Source organism: Physeter macrocephalus, chromosome 16 (assembly GCF_002837175.3).
Source record: "Physeter macrocephalus isolate SW-GA chromosome 16, ASM283717v5, whole genome shotgun sequence".
Lineage (NCBI taxonomy): Eukaryota > Metazoa > Chordata > Mammalia > Artiodactyla > Physeteridae > Physeter > Physeter macrocephalus.
This window is the reverse complement of record NC_041229.1, coordinates 96,573,276-96,595,948: the sequence shown is the minus strand read 5'-3', so window position 1 is coordinate 96,595,948 and position 22,673 is coordinate 96,573,276. Positions and strand designations below refer to the sequence as shown.

The 22,673-nt window shown below is 60.4% G+C and overlaps 1 protein-coding gene across 3 annotated transcripts; it reads right to left on the bottom strand.

Moving 5' to 3' along the window:
- Positions 1-15: 15 nt before the first annotated feature.
- MAPK8IP1 (mitogen-activated protein kinase 8 interacting protein 1) lies at positions 16-20,876 on the bottom strand. Of its 3 annotated transcripts, none has more exons than XM_024133081.2 (12): positions 20,590-20,876; positions 8,198-8,303; positions 5,891-6,205; positions 4,253-4,334; positions 3,138-3,950; positions 2,896-2,971; positions 2,161-2,333; positions 1,818-1,927; positions 1,594-1,710; positions 1,429-1,499; positions 1,211-1,309; positions 16-852 (listed from the first exon to the last, which is right to left on the bottom strand). In XM_024133081.2, exons 1-12 carry the CDS (start codon positions 20,688-20,690, stop codon positions 780-782), a joined length of 2,136 nt encoding a protein of 711 aa, XP_023988849.1. In that variant the 5' UTR covers positions 20,691-20,876; the 3' UTR covers positions 16-779. The 3 variants fall into 3 exon arrangements, with proteins under 3 accessions (XP_023988849.1, XP_028357118.1, XP_028357116.1); XM_028501317.2 differs by lacking the exon at positions 20,590-20,876 and adding an exon at positions 9,481-9,783; XM_028501315.2 differs by having other exon boundaries at positions 16-1,309; positions 20,590-20,734.
- Between the last annotated feature and the right edge of the window lie 1,797 nt (positions 20,877-22,673).

Sequence of the window (22,673 nt, the reverse complement as noted above, 5' to 3'; positions counted from 1 at the left end):
GCAGATGAGACCCACTGCGGTCCCGACAGGAAATGGCACTTTAATAGTTGTGGCCAGCATTAACAGGACAGAGATGGGGCTACCGCCAAGCAGCCAAGGGGCCTGGCGGGCCGAGGCCGGGGCGGAAGCCTCCTTTTCCTGCCGAGGTGGGGCCCCGCTGCGGCACTCTCCCTCCCTGTGAGGCTGCACCACTGCCAGGGGCCGGCATGCCGGTGAGGCTGGTGGTAGGAGCCATCCAGAGGCCACACAAGTGACAGGGCTGGGGACAGGGACTGCACCCCTGCCTGCTGCCGTTTCCTCGCTGCAGAGTCCTCGGGAGGTGGCTGGGCTCAGCCTGAGCTCAGGGCCCTTCGGTTGGGCTTGGGAGTTGGGGGCCGGGGTGGGGTGGGCACTCGCAGGTGGCGTGAGCTTTGTAGAGGCCCGGAGGCCCTGGCAGGGAAAGGGAGGGAGGCCCGAGATGGGACAGAACCCTCCACTCCGAGGATGGGCACCCTTCCTGGCCAGAGGCTTAATACCACCCCCCAGCCCCATTCCCTCCCAATCCCTGGGCAGCCCGCTCCGTCCTCCATAGATGAATCTGATCCCAGATATTACGATAAACTGCATTTGCCTCTCCCCATAACCCCCGCCCTCCCCCACCCTCAGCCAACAGCCCCCCACTTCCCCATCCTCTGGTGGTGGCAGGTGCCCCTCCTCAAGCAGTGCCATGTCCTGTCAGCAGCCAGCCATCCTGGCGCTGGCCCCAGGGCCCAGGGGATGCAGAGAGCGAGGCAGCGCTGCTACTCCAGGTAGATATCTTCTGTGGGGCAGGTGTACTCCACGAACTGCTTGTAGAACTGCTGGAACGCTCTCCTAGGAGGCAGGCAGACACACCAGAATGACGGGGGAGGAACAGGATCTCGACCCAGGGTTTTCACACTGGAGCCTCGGGGTACCCGGATGGAGCTGCGCCTCCCCCAGCCAGAGCTGCTCGGCTCTGTTCTCTGCACACAGTGTTTCCTGAGTGAGATTTCAACTGAAGAAAGGGCCCAGCAACTAAAGTTTGGACCTCAAGACCACCCAGCCCTCTCTCCAGGCCACTGTGACCCAAGGACGCCGTGCAGAGCGCTGGGGAGGACTGAGGGATGCTGCCGAGCATGAGGAACGTGCTCGGGGCCTCAGACCGGGGCTGGCTACAGGGCTGGGTGCTTGGCAGCACACACACACATACCCCACGGATTCTGCCAGGGCTTTGGTGGATTCTTCAGACACAAAGACATGGCAGGCAAACCGGTGGTCGGCAGGGTGCTTGGTGATGAACCCAAAATACCTGTGGGAGGACGGCAGTCTGTCTGGGCGGGACGGGGGCTCAGAACCCTCAGGCACACGCGTGGACCCACACCCTGAACCACCACCCACGCCTTGACCTCTTCCCCATCGTGTTCTTACTTGTTGTTCTTTGGATGGTATCCGCAGAAAGAGATGTTTTTTAGCTGGAAAAAGTGGCTACATTTATTCCCCTACGGGAGGGAGGAGAGAAGAGGGTGGTCATCAGCCTGCAGGGGCACAGGATGGAGGTCTGGCGGGAGGGCGGGGCCAGGCCGGGGCAGTCACCTTGGCCTCCTGGGAGTCGTCAGCCTTGACGCCTATCTTCACGCCCCGCACGCTGATCTCTAGGACGCAGCTGGAGGGCGGGTTAAAGTGCACGGTGAGCCGGCGGGTGGTGGCAATCTGTGGGTGAGGGATGGGAACATCAGGTGCTGGGTGGCCCTCTCCCCAGGAGAGGATGGGGACCGGGCCGGGCCGGGGGTGGGCACCCTCCCCAGCGGAGCAGGTACCTTTTGCATAGCGGCACAAAGGACGTCATTGCCCTTGTGATAGGGAACCTGGACTGAGCCCAGGAACTTCACCCGGAACTGGTCCACCCAGTCGCTGTTTTTGGTCAGGGCTGGAAAGCAAGTGTGGAGTGAGGAGTGGCAGACCCAGCAGAGGATGCAGCACCCAGGGCTGCCCCGACTTGGCTGGGCCTCACTTTTCTCGATTGTGAAATGGACTCGAAGTCACCGCTGCTCGGCCCCCTCCCTGGGTGGTTGAGATCTGAAGCACAGGTCCGCCCGGCAGCAAATGGGGGCAGGGCAGACGGGGGGCCCAGTGGCACCAGGTGGGGGGAAGGAACACTACCTGCCATATGTTCAGGCTCCTTGGTGACCTCGATGGCGTAGTAGGCAGGAAAGATGCCCCGGGCACCCGTGCGCATGTTGTAGGCCTCATACCAGTAGTCCTCAGCCTGCAACTCCACCAGCAGAGGGTCATCCACTTCCAGCTCAAGTTCGTCTTCATGTCGAGGCACAAACCTGTCCCCAACAAGGGCCTGTGAGGAATTCACCACCCAGGCCCCTCCAGCCAGCCATCTACTCCCCACCCTGCTCTGGGGTCAGGGGGTTGCGTTGGCATCGCTGGTTCAATAAACGTTTGCACAGCATCCCATGTGCCTGTCACTCCTGGGGCGGGGGGTAGACCAAGGTCAATCAGACACGCATCTGCCATGGAGGAACTCGCAGCCAAGGGAGCAAGTGACCAGGGCCACTGATAAACTGCGAGAGGTCACAGGAAGCGAGTTATTTCCACATGGGGGAGAGTGAGGGGTAGTGGGTTTTGTGTGTAGCCAGGTGTCTGTTGGGCAGCCTCCCAGGCCTCTGCCCCGGCCAGACGAGGTGCTCGGTCCTGGGCTCTGGGCAGCACAACACATTGCTCCGCAATCATCCACTCTGTCCCTGGACTCTGAGTTCCTAGAGGGTGGACACTGTCCGCCTGGGGCTGAGTGGTGGGGTTGGGTTTAGGCCAGCGGGTGGCGGCAGAGGCAGGGAGGGTTTGGCCCCAGCTGCTGCCTGGCCAGCCCAGCCCTGGGGCTCTTACCTGAATATGGCCCGGTGGGTCTGTTCCTGCTCCTCCCCGTTGATGACGCAGGAGAAGAGCCCGAAGGACTCTGCACCTGTAGATGAGGGGGACGGGCTAAGAGAGGGTGGTCCCAGCTCTGGTGGAGGCTTGCGGGGCAGGTAGAGTGCTCGGTCGTAACGCCTTGAACCAGATGGACCTGAGGCCACCTCCCGGGGACACCCTCACCCCGGTCCCCACACAGCTCCCTGCTGCCGACTTACTGGAGGAGCGAGAGCGGCCACTCATGAAGACGTTCAGGAACTTCTTGGAGAAGTGGACATCGGGTTCATCGGGCGTGGAGTCCTCAGAGAGGCAGGCGGGGGGCCGAGGCCGGGGGGCCTCCTCGTACTCCTCCCCAATGGCCGACTCGTAGGGGGAGGAGGCAGAGGCGCAGTTGTCGTAGACGGTGGCCGAGTCGCTCTCGTCGCTGTAGTCGCCGAAGCATGGCCGCAGGCTCACCAGCTCCAGCTGCGCGTGCTCATCCACCACCAGCGTATACTTGACCGAGTCGTAGGACAGGGCGCTGGTGTCCGAGCTCAGCGAGGCCCGTGGAGGCGGCGGCGGCTCGCCCAGGCTCCCCCGCCATCCTCCACCTGGCGGCTCGGCCCGCTCCGGGGACGACAAGCAGTCGAAGCCCTCGTCCTCCTCGCTGATGGAGGGGTGTGGCCGCCCTGCAGTTGCCGGGTAAGCGGCAGGGTCTGGGTCGGAGCTGACCGACATCCGGCTCTCAGCTGGCGGCAGGAAGGCAGAGTTGGGCTCTGCAGGGTCTGGGGGCCTCTGCACTGGTGTCAGGTAGATCTCCTCAGTGGCCTCCAGCCGCACGTCCGCCTGGTAGTGGATGCGGTCTCGATGCGAATGGCCCCGGCCAGCCGGTGGGGCAGCAGGGGGGCCACCGGGAGGTGCCATCTGGGTGGCAGCGCTTCGGCGGCAAGGGCTGTCGGTGGAGGTGCCTCGATCCTTGGTGGGGGCGGGGCTGCTTGGGGGCGGCAGCTCATCGCTCAGGCAGATGTGCTCATGTGGAGGTGTCTGCTCCCCTGGAGAGCAGGCAGGGCAGTGCTGAAGGCAAGTGCCTCGCCCCTGACTCCGAGGCTACCTGCTCTCTCCACTCAGCATGTGGACACAGACACCAAGATAGAGCCTCCGGGGCAGTAGGCCTACGGCAGGCTCTGGGGCCAGTCCTCTCACTCCAGCCACAGCCAACAGCGGCTGGGCCTGCTCAGGCCTGTGGGACAGGCAGTTCACCTCTACCCAGCAGGCTGGAGACTGCTGGTTTGCTCTCTGCAGTGGGGACTGAGGGCACGTGGAGGTCCAGGTAAGGGAAAGGGTCGCGACTTACCTGTCTTCAGCGGTGAGGATGATCTCGACACCCGATCCTGCCAACTGTGCTTCTTGCCCAGGGAATTATTATTCAGTGTGTCCTGTGCAGGGAACAAAAGGCCCTTGTGACAGCAGCGCTCAACAGTGCCCGGCACAGGGAGGCCCTGGCCCTGCCCCCATCAGGCCATCCCTAGGCCATTTGCTGCTCCCCCCCACCCCCTAACACTTGTCAAGGGCCTCACCCCCAACCCTCTGGAGCAGGCAGAAGGGGAGGCAAGTCACAGCCCTCCCAGCCAGGGCTATTGGTGCGAGACAGACCACCCCCTTGGCTCAGGGAAGCTGGCCAACCCTCAGGGAGATGCTCTCATCAGCCTCAACAAAGGTGGTGATGGCCAACGTGAATGGTGGTGAGTGGGGGGGGAGGAGAAGCAAGAGCCACCCACGGACAGAGCCAGACCCCCAGTCTCAGACATGGAGGGTTTACAAGGAAGATGCCCACTTCCAGCCCAACTCCCCTGGAGCTCAGGAAGCTATGGCCTAGGGAAGGGGCAGGGACATTCTAGGAGAGCCAGGAGGAAGGCTCTCCCCAGCAGCTCCTGTGGCTTGGGGGACTGGGATGAATCATACAAACGATGAATCCAGAACATGGTTTCCCCACCCCCCCAAGAGCACGTGACAGAGGAGTGACAGATGTAGTTGTCAGAGGCCTCCTTCCTGGATCTCAGGGCCACCCACCCCACATTCTCAGCCCCCTGGGACCCCTCTCCACGATGCCTACATACAAGGCTCCCTGCACACAACTTAGCCCCCCCCCCGAGGACACCCTCACAGGCTCTCGCATGCATGAGTCTGGCTGCCAAAACCCACCCGAGAGGATCCTGGGAAAGGGACCAATCCTTTCCCTGCAGCCCCTGCACCCTCCACCAGCAGCCCCAGCTCCCTGAGCCGCTCCTCTGTATCTCTCCAGACTGGGCCTGGAAGACAATGGGCCGCGGCCGGCTCTCCCCCACCCTATTCAACCTTCCTTGGCATCCAGCCACCCAGTCCAGGGGCCCTAGGCCCCCAACTCAGCCAAGCAGCTCCACCTCCCATTTCTCTTCCCTGCCTTCTGGGAATCCCCAGCTGCCCACATTTCAAACTGGCTGCTGGTCCCCATCCCCAGCTCTTCACAATTTCCCATGACTTTCCCCCGACCCGACCACTTCACATGCCTTTTTCTTCAGGCCTCCGCTTCTGCCCCACCTTCACCGGGAACCCCATACCCTTGCAACCCCTCGTAGCCCTGTTCTCTTACTTCCCTACTTCTCTCTTCACCCGCACCCTTCCACTGTCCCTCTCAGCCCTTTCATTCCTTCAGCCTCTCCTCTCAAGGCTCCAAACCCAGCCAGCCCCGCTCCGCCCCTCTCACTTAGGACACACTCTACTTGCCCTCAGCGACCACCTCCCCAGGGACCTCCCCCTTGGGAAGCTACGGAAGGTGTCAGCAGGTCCGAGACTTCTCTCTCCTCCGGACTGGCAAGTGACTCTTCCGCAGCCCTTCCTGCTCCCCGGCCCGTCCGGGCCTGGACCCTGAGACGCCCAGCGCCCGAAGACCTCCCGGGGCCGTGCCCCGGGGCACCGCCCCCTAAGCCCCGCCCCCAAGCCGCTGGCTCCCCACCTGAGACCGCGGCACCTGCGGGAAGAGGTTGAGCGTGGTGGGCCGCTTGGGCCGGTACGTGTCCCCGCCGCCCGGGCCCGGGCCCTGACCCTGGCCGCGGGGCACCGTCTCCTGGTGGGGCTCCGCCTCAGGCGGGTCCGCTCCCGGCCGCCGCGCCGCACGCTCCTCCTCGTCCTCCTCTTCGTCGTCCTCAGCGCCGGGAGTGTCCCCCGCCGCGTCGATCAGGTCCATCTGCAGCATCTCAGCCTGCAGCCGGCTCCCCCCGCCGCCGCCGCCGCTGCCGCCGCCCCCAGACAGCAGCCCGGCGCGTGGGGGCTGCTCGGCGCGGACAGAGGGGCGTCAGGGGGCGGGGAAGGGGCGGGGCCAAGGCCGCCGCGCACCGCCCCCCGCGCGGGCGAGTCCATTCCGCGGCCGCAAAGAGGGGGACAGAGGGAACGGAGCAGGAGCCCTGCCCTCCCGCGCCTTCGAGAATGCGTGAGGCCGCCTCCTCCCCACGTCAGGCGGCGCCTTTTGCAGTCCACACTTCTCCCCTCCTCACGGTCCCCCCTTCCCGACTCTTTGCACCCTCCCGTTCCCTTGGCAACGGCCAGTGACCTCACCCGGGTAGTAAGCCGAGCCCAGAGTGAGGTCACCGCTGTTGCCATGGGGACGCAGGGTCGCCGAGGAGTTCGGGCCCCGCAAGGGATGGGGACGGGGTTTTGAAGGGGGCAGGGAGGAAAACTGAGGAAACAGTCTCAGCCAGGAGGGCCTCAGTGCGGACAGGAGGACATGAGCGCGACTGGAAGAGGGATGCTGAAGGGGAGGAGCAAGTGGCAGGCACCTGGACGAGGCAGTGGCATCCCCACCTTCCTCGGTCCTCAGGCTGAGGCCCCTCCAACCTGAGGTTTTCTCTCAGGCCAGCCTAACTTTGAGAGCCCCGTTCAGAGCCCCGTTCTAGTTCCAGCTCTACCATTAACTCCCTGGCACCTTGGACAGATCCTCTGACTCTCCAATTCCCCCACCAGTTAACTGTCTCCCCGTTTCCCAGAGAGGTGAGGACTCACTGGCAAGAGTACTTGATGGCCCCCTGGAGCTTGTCTAAGGCCCCACAGGGTACGCCCCGAGCTAGTACTGCCTCAGGGTCCTGCTCGTTGCAAGGACCACCCTCTCCAAGGCTCTGCTTGTGCAAGTGGGAGTCCGGAACAGGGGTATGACCTTCGAGAAGCTATATTAGCCCAGAATCAGTGGCCTCTGCCTCCAGCCCTTCCTGGCCTGGCCAGAGGGTGGCGGGTTGGAGTACAGGGTACTGGAGGGTTAGCCCAACCCCTGGTTTCCTCTTGCCTGGCAGAATTTACACAATCTCTGGGGGCAAAAGGAGGTCAACATAGAGGCACCCCATCCCAGCTCACACGGCAGCTCTCCTTTGCTAACCATTCTCCCAACACCATGTCTACTTCGGCTACCCACCCTCCCGGGGGCTGAGAGAAGCTCTGGGCTCTGCAACCTAGCTCCGCACTTGCCTTCCGTCTCCTGGCTAGCAGCCCCTTCTTCCTGGGGGGGGGGGGGAGGGAGGGAGGCCCAAGAGGGAGGGGATATAGGTATACGTATAGCCGATTCACTTCATTGCACAGCAGAAACTAACACAACACTGTAAAGCAGTCATACTCCAATTAAAAAAAGAAAAAAGACATAGGGGATCCTTATCTGACTCAGTCTCTCCAGATGCTGGGGACCTCCTGGCAGGATTCAGAACTTTGGGAGCCGAGAGAGCCATCTGTCCTATGACAAAGCCATGGGACCCAAAGCAGCAGCAATGCTGGATTAACCTTCTAGAGGGACCTTTAGGACGGTGGGCCAGAGAGGGTCTTCGAGGCTGTGTGGTGTGTTTGGTGCAATGGTAGCCAAGGCAATGCCCTGGCTCTTTTTTCCTGCCCCAAATCACTGCAGATTCCACCAGACTCCACCCTGCTCTGCCTCAGGCCCTCTGCCAAGGAAGCTTTGGAAAGAATTTAGGGTAGTCCTGAGGCTTCCCTTAATTCTGGCCCTAACTGCTGCTGTCCTAGGCCTCAAGACTTCCTGCTCTCTCCCTTCTTGTGGGCAGTTGAAGGAGCTATCTCCTGCCTTAGCCCCTGGCAAAATAAATAAACAATTAAGAATCTGAGCACTCAAGATGTGCCAAGCATTGTACTGGATGTTTCCTGCATGTTATTTCATTTAATGAGGGTGCCACACAGACCCTGAAAGCCCCTCTAGATATGGGGACACCTTCAGTCCTGTCCCTACCCATCCTGCCACCCCACTCAGGGGCTCCCGAGAGCCCACCCTTACCCGTAAGGACAGGGTGTCTTTGCACTGCAGGCTGATGCCGCACTCATCGGTGATCTCGGAGAGGTCTTCATCCTCAAACTCCTCCAGGCTGATGTCATGGGTGAGCCTGGTGGGGACAAGAAGCCAAAGTTACCACTCAGGGGATTGCTGCCAGCGGGCCGAGGGCCCCTGATGCCTCCCTAGTACCTCTTCCAAGGGGCAGCCCCTCAAAGGCAGATCACAACCCCCAGAGGATGGAACCTGGGGTCCACGTGTGCCAGTGCAAGGGGTACTGAACAGGCAGGGAAAGAGTTTTGGGCTCATGTCAAAAGGCAGGGCTCCTAGGGTGGCAGTGGAAGGGGAGGCTCCAGGTTACCCCAGCTCTCCCCAGCTGGGAGTTGTCCACCCTGCTGCCCATCAGGAGGCCATGCCTAGAAGGCCCAGCTGGTCAGAGCCTTGGCTCTGCCAGAGAAATGGCTCCCAGGGTCAAGGCAGGTGCCAAGGCCAGTTCACCCATGGAAGAGGCAGAGAGTTGAGAAGAGACTCCAAGGGATGCCTGGAGGGGGGCTCCCTGTGCACGGCAGTGACAAAACCCAAGGTGCTGGCAGAGGCCCCACCCCAGCCTCCGAGGAGTGTTCCATGTCCCCAGCCCAGGATGTCCCATGCCTCGTACGTAAGCCCTGGAAGCAAGTGCAGGGGAGTCTGGTGTCAGTCTAGTTTCAGCCTCTTCTAGGAGGGACCATGCCCCTGTTCTGTGTTCTTGGTCTCATCAATTCGAACACAAAATCCTCTTGCCTGGCATGTGGGCCCCGAACAGGAGGCTGCCCAGCTGGGGGTAGGGACAGCTGGAGGTGTCCTGAACGCAGGAAGCAGATCAAAGCACTTCAGCGAGGGAACGCTAACTGGCTGTGTTAGAACCCTCTCCCCCCAGGCCAACCCTGGGCCCCAACCCCAGACTGCAGGACTGTGCCAGCCCCTGAGGTGCCTGCTGGTCCCCTCACCTGCTCAGCCTCAGCCTCGGGGACCCTGCCCGGTTTGGTGTGAGTGGGACATTGGGAGAATTCTGCTAATGAAGTTGGGGAGAATTCTGAGTCTTTTCTTCAGTAAGACCAAGAGACGGAGGCATAGAGAATGGAGATCCACTAGTCCAAGGTCACCCAGGAGAGGTGGTGGGCTCAGCCCCAGGGGGATCTTAGGAGGCCACACCCTCTGCCTCTCACCTCAACCAGACCAAACGGAGACCCGGAGCTCAACGGAGCTGCCCCAGTACTTCCCCTCCCCCACACCGGTCCCCACACCCCTACCAGCGCTCCCATTGATCCTCCAACCAGCTGTCATTGTCTGGGCTGGAATCCATCTTCAGCACCAGCTGCATGGAGAGCCCAGCCCGGCTGGGGGGCTGCGGGGCCCCAGGGCCGCCCTCTCATGCCCAGAAGGGTGGAGGTGCCAGGGCTCGGGGCAGGGCTGGGGCCTCGGGCCTCCACCGCCTGGGCCTGCCTTTCAGAGTCCAGCCCGCTGCAGAAGGCTGGGGAGCTCATTAAAAATAGATGGGCTGGGAGAAGAGGCAGCGGCTGCCGACCCGGCCCGGTCCCAGCTCTTCCCAGCCAACCCTCAGCTGCAGGCAGCTTTCTCCCCTGGCCCTTCGCGCTGCCGCTGCCGTCAGCCTCCCCCCGCCCCCCCCCCCCGCCCTTCCCCCGCGGGATCAGGTTACTGCAATCGATGGAGCCCAGCCCGGCTGGGGGGCTGCGGGGCCCCAGGGCCGCCCTCTCATGCCCAGAAGGGTGGAGGTGCCAGGGCTCGGGGCAGGGCTGGGGCCTCGGGCCTCCACCGCCTGGGCCTGCCTTTCAGAGTCCAGCCCGCTGCAGAAGGCTGGGGAGCTCATTAAAAATAGATGGGCTGGGAGAAGAGGCAGCGGCTGCCGACCCGGCCCGGTCCCAGCTCTTCCCAGCCAACCCTCAGCTGCAGGCAGCTTTCTCCCCTGGCCCTTCGCGCTGCCGCTGCCGTCAGCCTCCCCCCGCCCCCCCCCCCCGCCCTTCCCCCGCGGGATCAGGTTACTGCAATCGATGCCACGGCTCCACCTGCCCTTCCAATGCCCCTGTCGGGGGCTGGGGTGGCCCCCCTCCCTGGCCCAGGCTGGTAAGCAGATGGCAGAAATCTGGGATGTTTCCCCCCAAAAGCCAGCCCCTGATCTGCTTTAAAGGGCCAGCACCACAATTAGGGCTCCTGGTAGCAAGATGGAGGGGCTTCCAAAATCCTCCACAAATGGACGCCCCATCCGCACAGCTATTCGCTCACCCCCATACCTCATCAGGGAGGTTTCTGTGGGCCCAGGCAGCCTTCACACCGTGTTGCCTGGGGTGGGTCTGGGCTGCCTCTATTGCCCACCTGGGTGGCCCCTCCCCAGGGCTCCATCCTTCAGTACCCATCCAGGAAGTGCCTTTGGGCACCGGAGGCACCACAGCCAGGGCTAAGGCCAGATCATATGTGGATATCTCACAGCAGGGCAGGAAGGGCAGCTTGGGAGCTAATGAGCCTCCTGGCACTGCGGGGTGGCGTAAGTAAGCAGAAGCTGGAAGGTCCCTGGAGAAACAGCAGGGGAGGTTGGTGGGGGGAAGCTGGATGGACATTGCGCTCTTTAAGGCCTCTCCTGACCTGGAGCCCGAGGGTGGTAGGTTCCCAGGGCTGGGGGAGGGCTTGGTGGGGAAGTAGGGGTAGGGTGGGGAGGACAGACCAGCCCAGAAGCCAGAGCAGCCCTGCTCAGTCTGGCACAGGGCGGCATCTCTGGCTGCCTGGCCAGTCACAGAGAAGTCACTCCTGGGACTCGGTCAGCCCCAGGCAGCTGCAGGACCACTGGGTGTCTAACCCAGAGGTGCCCTCAGACGCCCCCTGCTCTGCCGGTGACCTCTGCACACATCTGCATCTCCTCGTCCTCACTGTCCAGCCTGGTCTAGCTCCTGCCTCTGCAGTCCCAGACCTCCGCACTGGCCTGCCTGCCTCAGTTTCCCCATGCCAGCACCGTCCCACCCCACCCGCCACTATCAGGAGGAGCTGTCCGAAATGCCACCCTTTCGCCCCCGACTCAAAACCCTCCAAGATTCCCTGCTAGTGGCCGACTGCTTGGCCTGGCATTCGAGATCTGCAGCTCCGTGCGTGACTGGCTGCCTCTTGCAACCGCCTCCCCAGTGTCTAACCCAGCGCTTGGATGGAGCACATGGCAGGCTCTCAACCTGTGCTTGCTGGTAGGAGGCTCAGTTAAGCCTGCTCCTCCAGGAAGCCCTCCTGGCCCCGTGTCAGTGCCTTACAGCCCTCCGGGCAGCACTCGCTGGTCCCCTGTCATTCCCCTTGCTTGTGATTGGCGTCACCCTCTGCGTGGAAGCGAGGCAGTGTTGGGGAGCAGACAGGACGAGGCCTGCATCAGACGCCCTCCCTCCCCTCCTAGGAGGCTCCAAAGGTAGATGGAGCTCACACCCTGCCCCCACCCTGCACCCAGCCGGTGGTGAATAAAGGTCCCCTCCCCCCCAGTGAGGTCTGGAGGGCAGAGCTGGTGAGGTCATCTTGCATACACCAGGCACCCAGTGCGTGTCTGCTAGATGTCCGTCAAGGACAACCTCAGCCCCCACCGGCTCCTCTCAAACCAAAGTGTTCAGGGCAGACCTGCAGGGTCTGGCTTGGACCTGGGCTGGGGCTTCTCAGCTCATCTCTACACACCTGATCTCAGCATCACCCGATATTCCCACTTCCTGGGACAGCAGGTCTGGGGGCAGGCAGGGACAGCTGTATCAGCCTCTACAGATGAGGAATGAGGTTAACTGAGGGCAGTGGTGGAAAGAGCACTGGGCTGGGGCTCAAAAGCCTGCGCTTGGGACTTCCCTGGTGGTCCAGCGGTTAGGACTCTGAGCTTCCACTGCAGCGGGCATGGGTTCGATCCCTGGTTGGGGAACTAAGATCCCACATGCAAGCGCAGCACAGCCAAAAAAAAAAAAAAAAAAACAAAGAAGCCTGCACTTGATCCCTGGCTCTGGTGGGGTGGGCTAAGGGAGCTCCTTAATCTTATTTTTTTCTCATAAGCCAGGCAAGATGGTAGAATGGCCACCATATCAGGCTCAGAGGCAGGAGGCCTGAGATCAAATCCTGATTCCTTCGCTTATGAGAAGCAGCCGCTCCGTCTCCTGAGCAGCTGCTGTGCCCTGGCCACCAACCTTCTTTATGCTCTGCATCTCCCCTCATCCTCACTCCAGCCTTGGAAGAGGGTTTTTATTCTGTCCATTTTACAGATGAGGAGCACTAAGGCTCAGACTTCAGATGCCATAGGTCTGCAGTTTCCCCATATGTAAAATGAGCCCTCCCCATATCTGGGTGCTGGTAAATTTAACTGAGTGGAGTGTTTGTGAATTGCAAGGTGCTGTCAGGAGGTCACAACCAAGGATCAAGGGGCTTTATTGATTATGGCGTCCCTTTGCGAGTCATACTACCCCCACCTCCCATCCCCCAGCCCCAGCCCCAGCCCTGCCCTTTCCTCCTGCTTTTCCAGACACCAGGTGTTCTGGGTCTCTCAGCCGAAGCCCTGGGATACCCTTCATGGAGGGAAAGCTAAACAGACCCTTGGTCCCTCCAAGCTCAAGGAGGGCAACTATGGGGAGGAAGGAAAAGATGGAAGGGAAGAGGGAGGAGGGGAAGGAAGGGAGGAAGGGAGGGAGGGAGGGAGGGAGGGAGAGAGGGAGGGAGGGAGGGAAGGAAGGAAGGAAGGAAGGAAGGAAGGAAGGAAGGAAGGAAGGAAGGAAGGAAGGAAGGAAGGAAGGAAGGAAGGAAGGAAGGAAGGAAGGAAGGAAGGAAGGAAGGAAGGAAGGAAGGAAGGAAGGAAGGAAGGAAGGAAGGAAGGAAGGAAGGAAGGAAGGAAGGAAGGAAGGAAGGAAGGAAGGAAGGAAGGAAGGAAGGAAGGAAGGAAGAAAGAGGTTCCCTCCTGAACCCACTGATCCACCTTCCCCATGGAGACCTGAGCCCTGAGCACCACGAGGCCACCTCTAGATCTGGAGACCCCAGCCCTTTGGAGGCAGCCGTTGCTGATCAATCAGACCTGCTTGCCCATTCCGGCGAGATGGGTCCTGAGGTCTCATCCACATTAGCATTAGGTGACTCAATGTCATGGGTTTGGTCTCTGGAGACCTCCCTGACCTTTGGCGTCTATCTTTATATTCCAGGCCCCCTCTTCCGCGTTAACCTCATCGCCTTCCACTCCGGTGCCCCAGTCCCTTCCTCTGGCCGGGCTGGCCCCTCACTGCATTCTGAACATGCCATCCTCAGGCTCCCCTTCCCTGAGCCGAGCTCCCCTAAATGAACAGACAAGCCTCTCGTGTTCCGATGTTCACGTCATGGCCTTTTCCCTTGCCATGGGCTGTCACATCTCCCTGTTCACCACGATCCACCTACAGCAGCTCTTTCTAATCTGCTGTTTCAACCCAGTAGTAGGTGGAGTTAGAAGTGCATGCGAAGTGAGGGTTAAGTGGTAAAGTGCTGAGGCTTTAGCTGAGCAAGGCCAATCAGAGCCAGGCATCTGGTTGCTCAGAGGCCATTCTTGTCTTCCTGTTCCTGGCCCTCCTCCTGGAGTGAGGTAAGGATGCCAGCTGAGTGACCTTGGGTCCTGACCATGGTGTCCCACGGGCCCCTCTCATGACAGGGGGCATCTGTGGTCCAAGGGTCCAGCCTGTCTCTCAGCTGCCTTCTGAGTGCTGAGCAGAGCTGCCCAGTGGGCTCTCGGACACGTGCCCAGGCTGTCCTACTCTAAGCAGCTTCCCCACTTCCCTCAGGCTCCCCTACAGGCCACTCTCCGAGAGGCCACCAAAACCAACATTTGAAATGCAAATCTGGTCTTGTCACCCCTCCCCAGCTCAGAATCCTAACAGCTTCCCCCAACCCTTAGGGAAAGGGGCCAAAATTCTCACCTGTGGTCCCTCCCTTCCCCTCTGGCCTAGATCATTGCCTCCCCCCACTCCCAGGCTCCCTTAACAAAGCCTCCTCTCACCTCCCTGATCAGGCCAAAGCGCCCTGCTATGGGCTGGGTCCCTCTTGCTGGTGTCCTGGGTCACTGTAATTTTACCTTTGGGCTCTGCAACCAGTGGTGGGCTCCCCTTAGAGGCAGTCCATCCCTGAGGGTGGGATCGTGTCTCTCTTGACCAACAATGTGTGGTGCCTGATAGACAGGTACTTAATGAACGTTGTTGAATGAATGAACCACTGGTGTCCCCATGTCTTTCTAGATTTCGCCCTTGGAAATCTTTACGTCAGTTCCCCTTTCAACTGGACTTCCTGTGTCCCCACCCCTCACCTGCATCAGAGTCTGGGGTGGGATGTGGAGGCCTTGGGGAAGGTGGCACTGGCTGGAATGGGGGCGAGCCAGGCCCAGCATCATCCTCAGAGCCCTCTCTCCATCCCACCCCCAGCTCTGGGTGGACCTTGGGGTCAGGCCGGGTTTGCTCCTCTGGTCTGGAATTCCCTTCTCAACTGTGTCCACACTGAGGTCATCTTCACTGAAAACTGAAACCAACCCAAGAAACAAGTCTCAGGAGAAAACCCTTACTTGGGGTTATCATGCGTCTCATCTGTTTAAACACCGTGGTGTTGATACGGAGCAAGAACCCTGGGATCTGGTGACTCGACTCTCAGGAAACTATCCTGAGAAAATAATCCCACCCAGGGAAAGACCTTGATACACAAGGATGTGCGTCCTGGTAACAGCAAACAGCAGAGGGAGTATAACTCTCCTTTGGGAAGAACGTTATAAAGTCTGTGTACTGGGACTTCCCTGGTGGTCCAGTGGTTAAGAATCCACCTGCCAATGCAGGGGACGCGGGTTCAAGCCCTGGTTGGGGAACTAAGATCCCACATGCCGCGAGGCAACTAAGCCCGCGCGCCGCAACTACTGAGCCCGCGCGTCACAACTAAGACCCGACGCAGCCAAATAAATAGATAAAGTCTGTGTGTTAATGTAGAAAATGGCAACTAATACAATGAGCAGAAGACAGAACGTGTCACCTTATGGCTCCACATGATTCACACGCAGGAAGAAACACTGACAAAACACGGCTGTGAGATGTGGTGGGACCTGGGGGGTCTTCTCTCCTAGCCTTCGCTGGGCCACACCTCCCACCAGCCGCCTCCCGGGCCTGGCTCTGGCCCCTCACAGAGCTGGGTTTCCTGAGGGCATGAGACCCAAGGCCCTGTACCCTGTAGGCACTAAATAAATGCCTATTAGAGGCAGTGCTGGTTGACCCAGGCCCTGGGTGTTCCAAGAGAGCATCTGGTGCCGGATGAGGCAAGGCCCACGGTCGACGCTCCTAGAGATTTCCTGAACGAATTCAAGAGCAGGGTCAGGAGCCAGAGACGGCACCCAGGATGGGCAAGAGCCCCTGGAGTGGGGACGGGGCCAGGGAACCAATCTGTGGGATCCACTGGGGCCCCAGGGATCCAGAGACCAAATTTAAGGCTCTGACATCCAACAAGTGGGGTTGAAATCCTGTCCTGGCCACAGCCGGCTGTGTGAGGCGAGTCCACGTTCTGTCCCTGCACTGGAGGTTCATCGCAGCTGGCCGGGGCACTGCCCAGGGCCTGGGGCTGGGGCGCAGCGGCCCCGGCAGCTGCAGCTCTTCATCCCCCCCGGCCCCAAAACGTGGCTGGCCCCCCGCCTCACCCTTCTCTCCGTCTCTCTGGGTGTGACGCTCTCCCTGAGGCTTCAGGCCATCGAGCACTCTCTAAGTGTAGACTCCCAGGGTCTTTGGCCCCAGCCCCAGACCCCAAACCAACTGCCTGCTTGAACCCTCCAATCGGCTCCCCCAGTGATCACCAAGCTCAGATTCAGCAGGCCTCCGAGTGACTTCACCACCCTGCCCACCAAACCTCTCATCTCCTGCAAGGCACTCCCTCCCTCGGGACCTAGCATCATCCTGGACTCCTGTCTCTCCTCCCCCCTCACACCAGGTCCCTCAAAAGTGGGTTAATCTACCCTCTGAATCTCCCTTACATCCTCCCCTGTTCCTCCTCCTCACCCACAGGATGGCCAGTCTCCCAGCAGTCTCCCAGCCTCCCTATCCACTCTCTACCTGGCAGCTGAGATACCATCTTTTTTTAAAATTAATTTATTTTTGGTTGCACTGGTTCTTTGTTGCTGCGCGTGGGCTTTCTCTAGTTGCGGTGAGCGGGGGCTACTCTTCGTTGCGGTGCATGGGCTTCTCATTGTGGTGGCTTCTCTTGTTGCGGAGCACGGGCTCTAGGCACGCGGGCTTCAGTAGTTGTGGCACACGGGCTCAGTAGTTATGGCTCGTGGGCTCTAGAGCGCAGGCTCAGTAGTTGTGGCGCACAGGCTTAGTTGCTCCGTGGCATGTGGGATCTTCCCGGACCAGGGCTCAAACCCGTGTCCCCTGCATTGGCAGGCGGATTCTTGACCACTGCACCACCAGAGAAGTCCCCGAGATACCATCTGACGCCGTCATTCCCTGGCCTCTGCTGGCTGCGCCTGCTTGCAGGTGGACAGGCCAGGGTCCCAACACGACCTTCCTTCGCGTTCCTGCATGCCCTCTCTCCGCACTTGTGCCAGACCGGGCGTCACACACCCTGCTGGCTCGCTCCTGCCTTGAGCCCTCCGCCCTGGCCGCTCCCTCCCTCTTCTCTTCCCTCTTCACCCTTCCTCCTCTTGGGTGACGCTCACTCGCCCACCAGGCCTGGGCTGAGCTGACCCTTCCCTGACCCAGGGCTCCTCCAGGCCCCTGACCCGAGTCACAGCACACCTACCACCTGTCTGGTAAGGCCTTGTCTGTCTGTCTGACCACACTGACCACATGTCTGCACGACGGGCCAGGCCCCCGTCAGTGGCTCTGGAGTGTCTCAGTGAGCCTGGCAAAGTGCAAGCACTTGCAGGTTTTTTGGCGGCTGTGCTGCGTGGCTTATGGGATTTTAGCTCCCTGACCAGGGATCGAAACCAGGCCCTTGGCAGTGAGAGCACGGAGTCCTAACCACTGGACGGCCAGGGAATTCCCACAAGTACTTGTTGAATGAACGAAGGAACAGCTGAGTGCACAGCACCTTGTGAAGAGATGAGTAGGGAGGGCCCTTGTCTCTCACCACCCAGGCAGTGTAGAGGCAAGAACACCACCGCCACGCAAGGAGTCCTGAGGCCCCGGTGCTGCCCCAGCTCTGCTGCAACTTGCTGTGTGTTCTCGGGAAGCCACTCACCCTCTCTGTCTCCTTCTAAGTAAAAGGGGAGGAGGATGGGCTGGACAAGCTGACCTCTAAGGTCCTTCTCATCCGCGCTCCCCTTCCACACACCCAGGGCAGCCGCTCACTTTACCCCCCACGAGCCTCCCACGTGGGCTGTCCCACTGTCCCCCTCCTACGTCCCACCACCCAGCTCAAGGCATCCGTTGCTAAGTTTCTAAATTCTCTCACAGAATTTCCTTAAAATGAACATGTATCACTTTCATGTTCAATTTTCTTTTATTATTTTGTAAGTTACAGAAGTAACCTATGCTTGTGGTAAAAATAAGAAGTCAAAGAATAAAGAAGTATGTGAAGTAAGTGAAAATCCCTCCCCCGACACCAGAGCCAAAGGTAACTACTAGTAACTGGTTGGAGCATTTCTATAATCAGGAAAAAAAGAAAAAGGACATATTTATTTAAACCAACTATCAGCGAACAAACGCTCGCCACCCTCCCAAATGCACACCACGCGTCCCCCTCCACAAACTCTCCTCCGTTGTTTTTACTCCAGGCCCTCTCTTTCCAGGGTGGCTCTGAACTCAGACTGCATTCAAACCCCAGCTCTGCCACTTATCTAACCTCTTCATGCCTCAGTTTCTTCATCTGCAAAGTGGGGATAACAATAACACTCTGTTTACGTGGTTCTGGGCAGGACTAGATGCTCTTGCACAGAAAGTGCTTAGATTGGCAGCTGGGCAAAGTGAGGGCCTCCCAAAGCGGCGGGGGCGTTTACAGCGTTATTCTCTGACAGTGTGCACTGTTCTCCTCTGAACTCTCCAATTTTATCTTGAATTAAATAAGAAACCACTAAGGCATTATTGGGCACCTACTCTGTGCTGGGTATAGGGCAAACCAAAGTTTAGGTATTGACTCCTTTTGCCTTCTGGAAGCTGACAGTGGTGCTGGAGGCACACGCGCGCGCGCCCACACACATGCACAATAATAACAACAATGGGAATAGCCCTACGTGAACACAGCTCTTCACAGCCCTTGAAACACTCAGCATGTGTTGTCTCATCCAAGTCTTAGGACCGCCCTGAGCAGGGGCCAAAGTCGGCGTCGTGGAGGAGAAACAGAGACTCAGGCCGTTCAGCACCCACTCCTGGCATGTGGCTAAGAGGACCGAGCCAGGATTGAAACCCAGGTCAGAGCCACAGGAGAGCAGCCCCCACCAGGGGTTACACCAGCCGGTCTAAGAACTGTGAGAGGCGGACGGGGAGCCGGCGGGGCGGGCCCTGAGGGGCCGGAGACACTGCCCTTATTATTCCCACACGCGGCCAGGCCGAGGTGTCCTGGAGGGCGGGCCCACGCCTCAGCCTTGGCGTACTGCCACTCTCGCCCACCGGGCCCAGGGCTGGACACACTCGCTGGCTGGCCCGCCTCGTCAGCTCCTCGCCCTAAGGTGTCCATGGTAACCTGCCTGCCAGGGGTGGGGCGGAACGGAAAGCACTGTCACCTGGGGATGGGGTAGCTGGTAGGGGAGGCCAAGCTGTCCTCTGGGCCAGAGGCAGGGCCTGGAGGTAGAGTGGAATGAACATGCAGACGCCGGTTCCAGTGCAGCCTCAGGCTCTGGCTCCCTTGGGGTCCTCGGGCAAGCCACCCTGCCTTCCTGAACCTCAGTCTCCTCATCTACAAAATGGGCGGGCCCATACCCATGCCCAGGGTGGTTGTGAGGGTGACCTGAGCCAGCACAGGGAACACGCTTTGAGCCGTAATGAGCTATCTAAATGCCCGCTGGTGTGGAGGGCTGACACTTGTTGAGCGCCGACTTGATGCACATTAAGGAATCAATATTAATTAGCTCACCTAACAGATAGGATTCAGAAAAGACAAGAAGCTGCCCAGGTCACACAGTTAGAAAGTGGTGGAGCTAGGATTTGAAGCCAGGCCTGTCTAAGCTCGATGCTCTCCCACTACAGAGGGGTCTCCTGGAAGGGAGGCAGCATTTGCGTCGAGGCGGTGTGTTTCACGTCAGTGGGGTCAGTCTCAGACCTCAGCCCCGTTACTCTGAGGCACCAACCCCAAAGCGCCCGGCCCTGGAGCCTTCAGGCTTGGTCCCCTCCCTCTGGTCTCTTCCAGCTCAGCTCAGGGCCTTGGGGGAGGTGTCTAGTCCTGATGATGCCATTAGAGATTCCCAGGGGTCCCCGGCCCAGCAACCCCTTGGTCTGAAGAGGGGCTGGCGCCAGAGCCCAGCTGGGGCCTGGCTGGGGTGGGGGCCCCGGGAGAAGGGAAGGCGCCAGCTCATTAGCTGGAGAAACAATGGGGAATGCCTAGTCCTCTTCCTCGGAGGCTCTGGAGCAGTGACACCCTCCTCTTCCTCCTCTCCAACCGGCCGGGTTAGGAGGAAGGGACGCGCACCCCTTCTCCCACAACACCTCTGCCATCCTCTGAACTCCACCTCCCAATTGCCTAACACCAGATGGGGGCAGGGAGAGAGGTGAAGGAGGAGCTCAGATCAGGGTCCTGGGTAGCTACCGCAGCAGGAACCATCCCACCAATACCCCTGGCTACTCCTGGGTGCTCCAAACCAGACTCCCTCTCTCCCACGGCCGGGCCTAGGATCTCGGGGTGGGGGCCGGGCCTTCTGCACCTGCACACACCTGACCAGGTCAGGGCTTGCCCCAGTCCACGGAGGGTCCTGGCCACGCCAGGCCTGGGAGTTGGGCCCCTCTGGCCAGGCAGGACTGGGGGAGGGGCCTACGACTCCCTCCTTCCTGCACCAAGGCTGTCGGTCGCCCCAAGAAACTGGGACCCGCGGGGCACCCCGGCCTGCTCCCATCTCTATTCAGAAGCCTTCTGACTGGGCACAGGCAAAGCCCCCGATGGCCTGCCTCCTCCGGGATCTCAACGCACACGCCAGGCCTCGCCGCAGCCCAACGTCGGGGAGAAGGCTGCCTCCGCACCCACTCCTCCAATTCCAGCTCACGATCTCCTCGCCTAGGACACGGAATGGCGGAGGCCGCCGCACCACGGATATGCAGCGGCCATCAGTCTGGACCTGAGGCTGAGGGGGGGCTCTGGGGGCTCTGTCTCGGGAAGAGACCCCATCCCCACGCCGCCCTCTCGTTCCGGGGTCTGGGGTGTGTGAGCTGGGGGCGCGGGGGCGGGGGAGCCCGGGCAGGTCAATCTTGGCCGAAGGGCGGGGCGCGGCGGCCGGAGTTTCTCACCTGAAATTGGGCGGCGACGCGATGTGCAACCCCAGGAACGGGGAGGCGGCAGGCGGGGACGCGGCCCCCCCGCCCAGGCCGCCGCTCTCTCGCTCCGCCATTCTCCCGCACAGCCCTGGCCATCCGGGCGGAGCGCGGCGCGGAGGCGGCGGCGGCTGCGGAGGGGAAGGAGGCGGGGGCGCGGCGAGAGGCCGCCGCCGCGGGTAAAGGGCTGAGGAGGGAGCCGCGGGCGCACCTGCGCAGGGCAGGGCGCAGTTCCAGACCGCGCAGCGCTCTCGGACTGGCGCGAGCACCACCGCGCGCGCCTCCGGGTTCCGTGCCGGGGTCTCGTGCGCCCCGCCCCCTGCCCCGCGAGCTCCGCCCCCCCCGCGCTCTCTCTCCAAGGTGCTGAAGTCGCCGCCCCGCGGTCCCCGGGTTTGGCCCAGCCCCGCCCTAAATCCCACACCGACTCCTCAGCCCAGTTCCTCCTCCCTCAAAGCCCTCCGTGCCCATGCGGGCTCTGCTCCTCGGGGTGGGCCTAGCGCCTGGGTATCGAATAACTAATGGTGGGTCCCTGGTCCCTAGGACCCTAGTTGACTCCCTCGCTGCAGGCGAAGAGGGCAGTCAGGAAATGAGGGTCATGGAAGAAGGCAGAGAAAGGCGAGTGGGTGTTGGGAGTTGGCTCCTAGAGCAGACAGATTTGGAGTCAGGTGGTGTGAAGTCACAGCCTGGCTCTCCAAGTGAATAATAGGTGGTGTGGCCTTGCATTAGTGACAAGAGTCCTAAGGTTTGATTTTTCTCATCTGTGAAATGGGGACAATAATGGTCCATCTCACGGTTGTGAGGATGAAATGTAATACAAATGTGTTGTCACTGGAGGCTGGGAACGCCCCACCTCCAGCTGGGAACCAGGGCTAACCCCACCCTGTCCCCTCACCTTGAGGGGACCCTCTGTCCCAAGAACTCTCCCCAGAGGGTCTCCTCACTAAAGATTGACTCAAGCCCCCCTTCAGCCCCAAACACCTCTAATGGTGAATCAAACCCTTCTTTTTGGCTTCTCTCAGCTTCTCCTCCCTGTGTCAGGACTTTCTTGCTTTCGCCCTCTCCTCATTTAGCAACTCAGTTGCATTTCCTGCACGAGCACCCCCTCTGTGCACTCAGATGCCCCATAGCCAGCTTCTCACATTCTCAGACTTGGGGCCTGACCTCCTGCCCCCACAGTTGACTTCTTGGGATTCTTCCGGTGGTTTTCCTGCTCCCCCCAGCACCTCTGCCCCTGCTAGGTTTGGGCCATGGTTCCTCCTGGTCTTCTCTCCCCTAAGAGGACTAAGCCTGTGAGCTCTTTCATGGGGCATGGACTTCTGGATACTCAGGCTGCTGGCCACGGCGAGGCCCCCAGCTTTGGTGGGTCATAGAGCCTCTGGCCAATCCTCACTGGCTTGTCTGGCCAGCTGAGAGAACCACAGAGGTCCTGTCCTTCTGAAGAAGGGGCAGAGCAAACTGCTTCACAGCTGTGGAATCCTATTTGCAAATCCAGACTGCCCGCTCACTGGTTGTGCCACCCAGTGGCACGACCCTTCGATTAGCACCCGGAAAGGAGCGGCAGGCACCTGCCCCACAGTAAGCAACCCCCGAGCTCCAGCCCTGAGAACATTTCAATACTTAGAGCCGAAGGCCTTGGCTGCCTCTCTTCTCCCTGCCCCTGGGCCTAGAGAGGACACTTTACCTTTCCTGTCTTGGCTCAGGCTCCTTACACTACACCCAAACGGTAACCACCTGCTGCTATGGTGCTGACTTTTCCTCCCAGGGAAGCAATTTTGCCATAGTGGCTAATAATTGTTCCTTAGAGTGTGTGCTTCTGTACTAGGGAGCCTCCTCAGGTCACGAGAGTGTGTGTGTGTGTGTGTGTGTGTGTGTGTGTGTGTGTGTGTGTGTGTGTGTGTGTGAAAACTCCAAACCAAAGCCACATTAGAGAGAAGCCAGGAGAAGGGAGAGAGGGAAGGCCAGGCCCAGGTGTCAATGGGAAGGGGGCCATCAGGAGCTTCAAAGCAGAGCTGAGAATGAGACGCGTCCCAGGGTCAAGTTCCTCCTTTTCCCCTTTCTCA

Excerpts from the sequence above, each read along its gene's own strand:
- MAPK8IP1 (XM_028501315.2), bottom strand. The coding sequence starts at position 20,690 with ATGGCGGAGCGAGAGAGCGGCGGCCTGGGCGGGGGGGCCGCGTCCCCG. Across the intron at positions 3,951-4,252 it reads ATCCTCACCGCTGAAGACAG|GGGAGCAGACACCTCCACAT; the intron begins GTAAGTCGCGAC and ends CCTGCTCTCCAG. Across the intron at positions 2,972-3,137 it reads TGGCCGCTCTCGCTCCTCCA|GTGCAGAGTCCTTCGGGCTC; the intron begins GTAAGTCGGCAG and ends CCTCATCTACAG.